At 44.8% G+C, this 12,847-nt stretch overlaps 1 protein-coding gene across 3 annotated transcripts in view; it reads right to left on the minus strand.

Annotated features, from left to right (window-relative positions):
* Nucleotides 1–12,847, minus strand: part of PRKCE (protein kinase C epsilon) — a 464,741-nt gene that overhangs the window by 162,408 nt on the left and 289,486 nt on the right. For all 3 annotated transcript variants that reach the window (XM_075925412.1, XM_025185851.2, XM_006125476.4), the window contains 3 exons: nt 11,364–11,449; nt 6,810–6,942; nt 2,399–2,541 (listed from right to left, as the gene is read on the minus strand). In XM_075925412.1, coding sequence (XP_075781527.1) covers nt 2,399–2,541; nt 6,810–6,942; nt 11,364–11,449 — 362 coding nt within the window. The remainder of the gene's footprint in view (nt 1–2,398; nt 2,542–6,809; nt 6,943–11,363; nt 11,450–12,847) is intronic.

Consider the following 12,847-nt stretch of genomic DNA (forward strand, 5'->3'; position numbering starts at 1 on the left):
AGTGGGCACTCTACTGCTGCTATTTCAGAATAACTCTTTTTCGATAAAGGGATGTAAATTAGATGTATCGAAATTGTAAATGAAGTTGGGATTTGAATTTCCCAAGCTTCATTTACATAATGGCGGCAGCGGCTTTTTTCTTTTTGAAAAAAACCGCAGTCAAGACAGGGATAGTTGGGACATTTCTGTCGAACGATATCCATCTTGACCGTGTTTTTTTTTTTCAAAAAGCGTCTTTTCCTAAAAAAGCTGCAGCCGCCATTATGTAAATGAAGCACGGGAAATTAAAATCCCAGCTTCATTTACAATTTCAATTACTGCTAATTGAATATGAGCATTTAGGAAACTGATACGGTATTCTAAAGGGAAGCAACGTTATAATGTCAAAGTGTAAATAAATCCTGGCATTCACTGAAATACTGCATGCAGTAACTTAGGGCACTAAGGTTTGTAAAGGCACTGAGGAACCTGAAGATGTGATTGGCATGGAGTGCAATTTTCAAAAGCTCCTAAGTTCCTAACTCCAATTAATTTTAATTGAAACATTAACAGGAGATAGTTGCATATACATGTGAAAATGGACATACTAGAATTAAATCTTTCCTAGCTTAGTTTTTTCCACTAGAAAACCTAAGAATATTTTTACCTGTAAGACATTCCATAGTGAGCTCAGTTCCTTCTTTACATTACATCTTTGTACCCATAATGAATTCAAAAGTAAATATGGAAAAATCAAATTTAATATTTAGAGAAAACACAGCCAGAGAGAAAACACTAAGTATAGCAGCGTACTATGTTTCACTAACCTTCAGCCAAGTATTTTAATAGATTCTACCTAACATAACTCCAACATTAAAAGTGGTTCAGGAAGTAGGGGGTCTGGATTTAGAACTAGGAGATTAGTTTCTATTCCTATCCCTGCCACTGAAAGCTGCACAATTTGGGGGAAATTGTTTTCCCTATCTCCCTCTCCATTTATTTTCTGCCGTTTAGTCTAAATCAGGGATGCGCAAGATATGGCCTGTAGGCCAAGCTGTGTGATCCAGCCCGCAGCTCATCCTGCTGTGCCCTCACCCCCAGGCCAAACAAAGCCTGGGCGGTGGGGGAGCATGCGAATTCTCTTACCCCCCACCAGGGGCACATGGAACCAGAGGGAACTGCCAGCTGTTCAAAATGGCTGCTGGTTCTTTCTAGGCATCACATGCCCCGGTTGGGCGTGGGAGGGAAACTGCGCACTCCCCTGCCCCCAGGCTCTGACTGGCCTAGGGGCAGGGGAGCAGCACGAAGTCTCCTCCCCCCACCAGGAGTGCACGATATCAGAGGGAACCGCTAGCTGTTCAAAATGGCTGGCAGTTCCCTCTGGGCATCATGCACCCCCGGAAGGCCAGGCCAGAGAGACCTCACATGCTCCCCTGCCCCTGGGGGAGCGTGGGAAGTCTACCGTCTTGCCAGGGACACAGCCCTTTCCACCTACAACTCTGCTCCTTCTGGAGCCAGCCCATGACCACTTCTAAAATTGGTAAAGTGGCCCATCCCTGAGGTAGAATCTAGCCTTTGGCAATTATATGATCTCATGACAGTCTTCAACCAGATAAGCGTGTTAACATAGCCATGTGTTTCAGTGAGAGAAGTTCAAAGTAGTCGCTTCAGCTTCTGAGAAGTCAGTTCCTTGTGCCAATCAAAAATAAAACCCATCTTGACTTTTTCAAATTGTCTTCAGGTTTGCAAAACTGAACTATATCAAAACAGATTTCCCCAAAACTTTACCAGTGATGATGTACACTAAAACTCCATAGCCAAATCCTTTTAGCCTTATGTAGCGGTGCGTTGGGGTTTTCCTGTCTCCTGCACCCCCGTAATGGCATGAACAGACTCCACCAGCCAGTAGAATAGAGAGAGTTTATTGCTTCTCTAGGATACAGCACAGCACAGATGTAATCTGGTTATAGGATAGGCCTAGGATGCCTCAGCCCCCCTTTAGATGGGGGAGACTGGGCCCCTAAATTCCAGCCCCTTTCCCTAAGCTGTCTCTTCCATGCTCCCAGACAGAAACTAAAGATCCGTCCCTTCCAGCCCCGCCCCCAGCCAGGGGCGGCATTCCACCTTCCTTTGTTCCTCTCCCTGGGGGGGTAACTGGTAGATCAGGTTACCTCCCTGTCCCATCAGCTACTCGGCTGGCCCGTGGTACAGACAGCAGCCAGTGGGGGTCACCCACAGCCCAAGCCTAGCAACCAGCAAGGTACCCACACTACATCACACCTTATTCACATGATAAGGACATTGACTCCAACAGGTTACTTGAGTGAGTTAGGTGAATAGATTTCAGCCCCAGCTGTTTATACTGATGTACATTCATTAATTTATTGCTCCTTTCACGTGTGATTATATCTTTGGTTACCTTTTTCCTTCGTTGGCCACTATTAGTGATCTTATCTGGCGTGACTCCAAGATCTGCAAGTACTTTAGCTATTCCTCTAGCATCCACTCCACAGTTTGGTGCCACATTTGTTTCACAGCGTCTATGTACATTCATCTTGCAAACTGCAATGAAATGTGTGGTGGAAAAAAAGGTTTTCGGTAAATTAAATAGACACGTATTTAAAATATCCATTTCATTTTATTTCAATCTGATCTTCCAGGAGCTAGCATTTCTTTTAAATATAATTCTATTCTATTTCTGTAGAAATAACCTGGGGATTACAGTAGACAAGAAGCTGGATATGAGTGAACAACATGCCTTTGTTACCAAGAAAACTAATGGCATATTGGGATGCATTAAGAAGGAGCACTGCCAGCGGATCAAGGGAACTGATCGTTCCCCTCTTTTTGGCACTGATGAGGCCACATCTGGAGTACTGCATCCACTTTGGGTCCCCCCACTACAGAAAGGATAGAAAATGAATAATTCTGCTAATCTCAGACATACCTTCCAACTAGAAATACATTTAGCGCTTTGAACCCAGCCTAATCCTGCTGCCACTGACTTCAAGGAAAACAGGATCAGGCCTTAATCTAGGTCTTTCTAATAAAGTGCTTACAGTAACATCTGTTCATCCGCTTTACTCATGGCTGCTGTAATCCTGCATCACACTAAAAAGCCTTGTATTCATTTACCTAGTTTTTATTTATATATGAGACCAATCTCCCCCTCTGGATAATTATCCTCTACACCAGATGCCCTGATTCCCACTCTCCCCTCTTCTCCCCCCCCCCCCCGACTGTTTCTGTAACTAGCACATTAGCATGACCAAGGAAGTCATGTAGTTTTCTGGTTACTCAGAAAGACAAAACAAGCAGTAAAGAATGTGGACTTCATTAAACATATAGTGGCCTGGATTTATTGGGAATCCACTGACATGTCTGAATAATTTAGCCATCAGCACCCTCTGGTGGAACAAGATACAGAGCATACAAAATTATAGGAGTTGGCAGGCACTAGACGGAAAAGGTTCTCTCACTTGAAAATTCAATTTGTCAAATTCCTCCCTATATCAACAAAATTATACAAGGCATGAATTAAGACCAGTTTACCACACTATTTTCCTATTAAGATTTTAACCAGCATCTAGTCCAATACAAGTGACACTGAACAGCAATCCTGTAGAAATAAATTCAGGTTCTCTTGTGTGCTCTGTGACTTTATCAGCAGTTTTGAGCACTTCAGATAGAAAGTACACTCCGAGCTCGCAAGGATGGAGCAGAAAGTTCTAGGAAGAAATCCCTGAGTGATCCATAATACAAGAGGTAAGGCCAAACATTTGGCCAATGAGACTTAACAGTATGCCTTTAAGAACTGAATTAGCTGAAATCAAACAAAGCACAACATTCTGTGCATTCTCAGTATGTAAGGTCATTATAACAGAGGGAGGAAAAGTAATAACCAGAGCCAAACAAGATATAAGAAGTGTTTCTCAGGAATAAGCATAAGGAAAATGCTAGAGAGGGCCAGCATAGCGTGCTTAAGCAGGCAAGTTTCTGGAAAGGTGAGCATTGATGGACACTAGTTAAAAGAAAATAGGAAGCACAACGCTCCTGCAAGAAGCAAGAATTTCAGGTTACATGTGAATTTTAGATTCCTGCATATCATAGTGCATTTCTACAGGAAATAATTTTACAAGGAAAGCATGAAGAAAGGAAGGAAGATGCAATATGCTGAACCACTATTTGTACTTTAGCATTAGGTATACATCATTATATAAGAAATGCAGCCATAATAATGATGGTGGTAGTGATGCCAGAAAAAGAGATGGAAAAGAACCCATAATCTAAGGCACTGAAGTTTAATTGTTTCAGAATGTAAAGGAGATGGGGGATTGACACCATAGTTCTGACTGGGAATTAGCAAATACCAAGACCAAGATGAACTAAAAAGGGTGGTCTAGATTTCCTTCCAGAATTAAGGTGACATAGAAAAATAGGGATGGCAATAATAGGAAAATAATTATCTTTGTCCTGACACTACCACTGCTCAATGCTCCATGGCAAGGCTTACATCTCACAATGCCCTTTGTACCCAGAGTAACTTCAGAAGATATTTTTATTCATAGACTATAATGCCTTCTATATGTGACTCTGAGCTCCTGCTCTCAGGAAAATCAGACAAACTTAATCCTATTTTTAAATGTACTAAGCTGAGTCTGTCAGCTTACAAAAAATAAGGTCTTTGCAATATGAAAAAGTTTTAAATTTCATTAGATATGAATTCTTATGAGTTTGGCATGAGCTTCCAACCATGATCCATTAAAAACCTACAACAGATGGTTTGATTCACCATTGATCCAAAAATGCTATTACCCTGGAAGTATTTGAACAAACTTTACTTCCCCTTTCAGCACTATCTATGTGTCTCAGAGGAGTCTTAAGGCTGCCTCATTACCAAATGGAAATGTATATCCTCCTTTATGAGAAAAGAAACCCGGTGTTCCACAAGGAGATTTGAAACCACCTCTCCCTTGCTAAATCACAAAACAGCCTATGTCTAAGGGTATGTCTACACTAGCCACCCTAGTTCGAACTAGGGTGGCTAATGTAGTCATTCGAACTTGCAAATGAAGCCTGGGATTTAAATATCCCGAGCTTTATTTGCATGTTCCCGGGTGCTGCCATTTTTAAATGAGGAGTAACGATACAGGCAGTCCCCGGGTTACGTACAAGATAGGGACTGTAGGTTTGTTCTTAAGTTGAATCTGTATGTATGTCGGAACTGGCGTCCAGATTCAGCCGCTGCTGAAACTGATCAGTTTCAACAGCGGCTGAATCTGGATGCTAGTTCTGACTTACATACAGATTCAACTTAAGAACCCCAGGCTCCGTGGCTTTGCTCTGCTTTGCTCCCCGTCCCCCTGGTCTGCAGACCAGGGGGATGGGGAGCAAAGCGGCGGAACACGCGGACAAGGGCTTCTGCTGCAAAACAGGTTCTGCCAGTGGCAGCCCGGGCTGGCTGTGGGCAGAAGCTGCTCTGGCAGCAGCCTCTGTTTGCGGCTAGCCCTGGACCCAGGATGCCCAGCTCTTACTACATTTAAACTGCAGAGCTGCAGCGAGGGTAGCTCCTGGACCTGACGTGAGTTGGGAGTGAGGAAGCTTTCCCTTACTGTCTAATTGTGCAGTCAATCAAAATGTTATTGACCACATGATTAATGGATTACTCACCTTTTAACATCCTTACTTTATATCCCCGGGAACCCACAGCTGCGAACATGATTGCTGATCTCCATGGCTTATTTTTTGTGGATACAGATGTGGATACAATTTTTTTTTTATCTAGAACCCTGCAAATTTGTGGATATCCACTTTATAGCTGTAGGTACCCACATCTGTGCATATAGATGCCTGGATGATTTTTGAAGATGAGTATACCAATTTTGTATCTGCGCTAGTCTCTATCCATAGCTATCTGCTTCAGGCTTTCTTGCACCTTCCCCTGACACATCTAGTGCCAGATGCTATCAGAGGCAAGACAATGACTAGATTCTGATCCATGATGGTAATTCTAATTACCATGTGCTGCCATCTGCTTTTCATTATTCACTACCGTATTTTCCAGTGTATAAGACGACTGGGCGTATAAGACGACCCTCTAATTTTTTAGTTAAAAGATAGGGTTTCGTCTTATACCCCAGCGCCCCTTCGCCTCCTTTGCTCCCGGTGTCCCTGGTCTGCTGGAGATGGTCCCCAGCAGACCAGAGGCACCGGGAGCGAAGCCGCAGCAGCGGCGGGGTCCCGCGCCTCTGAGGTTTTGCCAGAGCAAAGCCTCAGAAGCGCGGCACGCCGCCGCCGCTTCGGCTTTGCTCCCGGTGCCTCTGGTCTGCTGGGGACCGTCTCCAGCAGACCAGGGACACCGGGAGCAAAGCCTCTGAGGACGCCCCGGAAGCAGGACAGCCCCGGTGCGCCTGTGATGCCCCGCCGCCGGCTTCCCCCGAGGCTTTGCAAAGCCGCGGAGGGGCTACAGCGGCCGAGCAGCTCAGGCGCGCCTGGGATGCCCTGCCACCGGCTTCCCCAGAGGCTTTGCAAAGCCGCGGAGGGGCTACAGCGGCCGGGCAGCTTAGGCGCGCCTGGGATGCCCTGCCACCGGCTTCCCCCGAGGCTTTGCAAAGCCATACCCGGCGTATAAGACAACCCCCGATTTTGGGGGGATGTTTTTTAACATCTGAAGTCGTCCTATATGCCGGAAAATACGGTATATTTGCTGGAAAACAGAATGACTTAGAAAATGTAACATATTCTGATGTTAGGACAGGCAAGCATTTTCCAAACCAATGTACTGGCTGTCAAACATAAAATGTCTCTAAAGTGGTGGTGGTTCTACTTACCTTTGCATTGTAAACCTTGTCTCAAGAGACCCCAGAGTAATGAACCACAGTGGTCACAGAAGGTGGGCACTTTGTAATTATGAATGCTGAACTTGTGAGGCATGTTGACACTGAAGCGCTGAGATCCCACTTGCTGAAAAAAGCAAAGCACGATATATTGAAATCCTCTTAGTTACTAATTATTTACTTTTATAGTCAATGTGAATTAGGGCCTTAATATAGCTAGAAAAGTACAAAGGTGAAACAAGATGAAATAGTACATGCTGGTGTAAGCATCCTTTTAAATGGGTTCATTTCCCCTACACAGTGTTCCCCCTCTTGTTTTTATTCTTGATGTTCAAAAGATCACAGATATTTGATGTTGCAAATACTGCAGTCTGCTTCTGAGCATTCCTGGAAATAACTGCACAGCTATCAGCAGAGATCTCTTAGTGTGCAAAGCAAGGAAGTCACTCCCAATTGTTTTGAGGGCAAGAGTGGGAAGTGCTAGTGCAGGAGAAAATGAAAGACATCACAGTCCACTTGCTTTTTTTATATTCCACTGGTCTTTGGATTGGTAAGAAGAGAAAACAAGATATTGTATACTGGGAATCCAGAGGACCGTTAGCTGTTGACTGAAAATCATCAATGACAAGTTTAGGGAAACTCACTGCATAGCAGATGATTTATTTTCTATGCTTTTTCTCCCTCTTTCCTATTACTGCTGGTCCTTCCAGTGGTCTAGCACAGCGTCCCTCTAAACGAGAACATCATGTCACAGTGCATCTAAGCTTCCACTAGTCTGGAGCGCAAGAATGTAAATCTGATCAGGAAATCATATCTCCTTGTGCATAATGTTCACCAAAACACTGGTGCAACAGGGCTGCATCATAATCCTATGCAAGAGATCATGTTCTGGAGTGAAAGCATGTCTTCTCTCCAGATCAGTGGACAGAATATTCATTGCAGAGACTAAAGTGTTGTTCTTCTCTGAAATATCATTGCAAAAATGGCATTGGGGAATGCAGGTAGTTACTCTCTCAGGGTTTTTTCGAAAAAACTTCCCCTGAGTCTAGACTTTCGAAAGTAAATCGAAAGAACGTGGCAGTTTTTTGACCGCGGAAAGCCTCTTTTACGAGGAATAACGCCTTTTTTCAAAGTGCTTTTGGTGTTATGTAATGCATACTGTGCTTTTTCGAAACAGAGCATCCAGACTGCCTGGGTGCTGTCTTTCAAAAAAGCAGCTTGCTTTTTCAAAAGTACAGGCAGTCCCCGGGTTACATACAAGATAGGGACTGTAGGTTTGTTCTTAAGTTGAATCTGTATGTAAGTCGGAACTGGCGTCCAGATTCAGCCGCTGCTGAAACTGATCAGCGGCTGATTCCAGGAAGCCCGGGGCAGAGCAACTCTGCCTCGGGCTTCCTGTAGTCAGCGCTGGTCAGTTTCAACAGCGGCTAACTTGGGGACACCTGGGTCAGAGCAGCTGGGGTGCTGCTGGGTTGCTCCAGTAGTGCCGCTCCTTGGCGCTACTGGACCAACCCAGCAGCACCCCAGCTGCTCTGCCCCAGGTGTACTGATTCAGCCACTGCTGAAACTGACCAGCAGCGGCTGAATCAGGACGCCTGGGACAGAGCAGCTGGGGTGCTGCCGGGTTGGTCCAGTAGCGCCCAGAGCGGCGCTGCGGGACCAACCGGCAGAGCCCCAGCTGCTCTACCACAGGCGTCCGGAGAAAAGCCTGGTCTGCTGGGGGGGGGGGGGTGTGTGTACTAGCTGCGCTCCCCCTCCCCCCAGCAGACCAGGGAGACGCGGGCAGTGGACCGAGACGCACCGCGGTCCCGCCGCCCGGGTCCTCCGCGGCTTTGCTCCGCGTCTCCCTGGTCTGCTGGAGACCAGCAGACCAGGGAGACGCGGAGCAAAGCCTCTGAGGACGCCGGCAGCAGGACAGCCGCGGCGCGTCTGGGCTGTCTGCTGCCCGCGTGCTCCCCGGCTTTGCTCCCCGTCTCCCCGGTCTGCTGGAGACCAGCAGACCAGGGAGACGGGGAGCAAAGCCTCTGAGGACGCCGGCAGAGGGACAGCTGTGGCGTGTCTGGGCTGTCCACTGCCCGCGTGCTCCCCGGCTTTGCTCCCCGTCTCCCTGGTCTGCTGGAGAGAGAGACGGGGAGACATAAGTCAGATCTGCGTAACTCGGGGACTGCCTGTACTGTTTCTAATCTAGATGCTCTTTTTCTAAAGAGGCTTTTTCAAAAGCATCTTTCGAAAAAGGTGTGTAGTCTAGATGCACCCTCAGTGACATCCACTTAATGTATAAGTTAAAAAAAAGGAGGGGGGAAGTGTTTCCTCTACCCCTAATTGCCAGGCCTGCAAAATCAGTCATTGGCAGCAGCATACCTTACATCACCTTTTATACTGCTTGACTGCTTCAAGTTATGTGGAAGGATAGAGGTAAAACTGGTTGGACTGGCAAGCAATTACAGAAGCACAAAGGTGGCTTAAAACCACCTCTGTACATCGTCTCTGTTTCCCGAATTACAGGTGATGTCTTTGCCATGGTTTGTCTTGCCATGGAAAAACCAATGCATATTTGGTGTCCTTCTGAAAAAACAGAATGAAGACAAGGCACTACAGTTTTACTTAAAGGTAAACTATGTGAGGTCAGCCATAGACAGGGGTTACAGTGCTGCCTTCAACTAACTACCGCACATTTACATGACAAGGCCATGGGCAAGATGGCTATCACATATTTTAGTTATCTGACTGTAAACACACATCAGTGTGTCAGTGCAGACAAAACCATACTGTGCATTTGTTGGCCACAGCTGAAGATTAGGGCCAATATTTGGAATGAACTTTTTGTCTTCTTGAAAAGTATACATCCTTGAAGGTGGGAGTCTTGTATTCTTTTATATTAAAAGCAGTGGTGAGTACTGTTGATAGATACAGATAATAATATAATCATCTCCAAGACTAATAAGACAGTTTATCAACAGACATCATTTACTTGAATATCTGGTGTGTGTGAGAGAGAGACAGAAGGGTGTGTGTGTGTGTGTGTGTGTGTGTGTGTATATATATATAAATATATATATATATATATATATATATATATATATATATATATATATAAAAGAAAGAGGGGGGGAGAGCCTGCTATCACTGGGGGCAAATGGGGCAATTGCCCAGGCTCCTGGCAGAACAGTAGGGCTAAGACAGGCTTCCTGCCCACCCTCACTCTATGCTGCTCCAGGAAGCAGCTGGCACATCCCTGCAGTGCCGGTGCTTCTCCCACTCAAGCATGGACTCCAAAGCTCCCATTGGCCAGGAATTGCAAGCAATGGGAGCTGAAGGGACAGTGCCTACAGACAGAAGTGCGTGGAGAACCTTTGGCCCCACTGCCTTGGAGCCACTGCTAGAGGACTGTACTGGTCTCTTTTGGGACCCCTTCGTGCCTCCCAAACCCCTGCCTCAGCCCACAATCTGCATTCAAATTCCCTCCCAGAGCGCACCCTCCTCTCGCACCCAAATCACTCCCAGAGTCTGCTCCCTCTCCCACACCCAAATGCCTTCCCAGAGCCTGCACCCTGCATCTCTTCCTGCACCCCAACACCCTGCCTCAGCTTGGTGAAAGTGAGGGGGGAGCAAGCAACAGAGGGAGGGAGCATCAGAGAAGGGACAGGACAGGAGCATGGCCTCAGGAAAGAGAAGGAGCAGGGGGTAGGGCAAGGGTCATGGGTTTGTGCGATGAGACAGTTGGCAACTCTACCAGGCGGGCATATGAAAGCCATGGCTGTCCTGGAAGAGCATGCTCAGCAGTGCAGCGGGCAGCTTGCTGGGCACTAACTAGCACAGGTGCAGCATCAGCCAAATGTCAGGCAAACCATGTCCATGTGGACACTGCTTGTGCATGTGTAGGGGCCGACTGACTATTCTGGCCTGGCGACTGGGATTGCTGTCAGTAGGCCTGTAGAGATATAGATATAGATGATATAGAGAGAGAATCCCTGTAAAGTAGCTGTTGGAAAACTATTAGCTACACAGTAACTGGTATAATCTCTCCTGTGTTATTTTATAAATACAGGCCTGATTCAATGCACAATATTATGTTTTCCTTTTGTTCCACACCTGGGAACTCTCCCTATAAACAATTTGTCACCTATGGGAACTCTTTTATGTTAACATATGATACACAAGCAGAGTCTTCATATGCCTGATAGCTAACAAATCATATACTTTCACTGCAATTGAGAGAAAAAGGGTCCCACTGCATTCAATAGTGAAGTTTCCATTAACTTCAGTGGAAGCAGGATGGAAACAAAAGAGAGTTTTGAAGGTGTCAATAGAGAATTTTGATTTTGCCTAACACTGCTAGCCAGAAACAGATTATTTTACAATAATTCCCAAGAAAATGGAGCTGTGATGGTGATCAGTCATTCAGAGTAAATGTTATACTATATGGAAGCAGGAAGCATTCAAACAAACTCCATAACTTTTTGTTGATGAAATGAAGGAGGCAATAGTAACATTAATAGATAAAAAGACTTCATTTTTATCTAGAGTATTTATTGTATAAATATTTACCTCGTCATGAGTTTCCTGTTTCTTTAAACCAGCACATTTAGTTATTATAAGCTCATGGCATCTCTTGTGGACTACACAAGTGCAAACTGTAAACAAAAAGGGGATGAAAGGATGAGTTTCATGAAGACAGTTTTTTTAAGTAAAAGCTTGAAGTAAAAAAGCTAAAACACCAGATCCCTTTCCCAGGAATATGAAAGGCATAGGCTAAAAAGGCCCAGATCCTCAATCTGTTGTTGGTACCACTTTTGTAATCATGTTGTTCCCAGTATCTGAGGGTATGTCCACACAGTAGCGTTATTTCACGTCTACACTACAAGCAGTTATTTAGACATGTCAAAATAATGTCGAGCTGGAGGACTTCTTACTCCGATTTCTGTAACCCTCATTTTATGAGGAGTAAGGGAAGTCAGAGGAAGAGTGCTCTTTCTCAGACTTCCTGCTGTGTAGAGAGTGCCAAAAGTCAAAACAAGCTATTTCAACTTAAGCTACGCAATTGACAAAGCTCATGTTGCACAGCTTATTTTGGCTTTAGCCCTGCTGTGTAGACATACCCTAAGAGACACAAGGGGAGTGAGATATCTTTTATTGGACTCACTTCTGCTGGTGGAAGAGACAAGCTTTTGAGGCTCAAAGAGTTCTTCTCCAGATCTGGACTGACCTGAAGAGAAGTGCTGTGTAATTTGAAAGTTTGTCTCTTTCACCTACAGCAGTTGGTCCAATAAAAGGTATTATCTCTCCAGCCTTGTCTCTTCCAGATCCTCAAAGGTATTCAGGCTTCCATTATTGTAAGATAGGAACCTAAATACCTATGAGGGTCTGGCCCAAAGTGGCTTGTGATTTTTGCTATACAATTTAAAGCACTATAAAGAGTATGGTCTTTCAGGACATATCATTTGCACTTTTTTAAGATCAGGCCCCTTTAAGGAACTCTCAGGATAAGGTAACCAAAATCCAAAATTACAAATCATCTTTAAAACTCTTAGCTTATTTCTGTCAGTGAATAGCAGCTTATATAAAATACTTATTGTTTAGCTCAATCAATGGGATCAGCACTGAACAAGACATGAAGATAAAGACAGCCCCTACCTAATGAGCTTTCAGACTAAAAGAAACACAAATGCACATGTGATTCACCATAAAATCAGAAAAAGGAAAAAATGCAGATAATTTATTTATAATTACTACTAATAATAAATATTTTCCACTGTTCTAGAAGGAAAAGTGCTTTGTCCGTTTCCAGTGTCAGTTACATGGGGGGGGGGGGGGGGAGGGAGGGAGAAATAGACACAGTAGATAAATATCTGCAAATACAGCAGAATGGATAACAATCTATTCTATTCAAGATAAGGAAAAATTGTCCTCCCTGAAAGGAAGAGTGGCTTTACTGACCCTGGCTACTTTTGAAAACAAGACACTGAACAAGATAGATGACAGGTGTATTCTGTGAGGCTGCAACCCCATATTTTTATAGAAATGTGTTTTTT

This window comes from Pelodiscus sinensis, chromosome 3 (assembly GCF_049634645.1).
Source record: "Pelodiscus sinensis isolate JC-2024 chromosome 3, ASM4963464v1, whole genome shotgun sequence".
Lineage (NCBI taxonomy): Eukaryota > Metazoa > Chordata > Testudines > Trionychidae > Pelodiscus > Pelodiscus sinensis.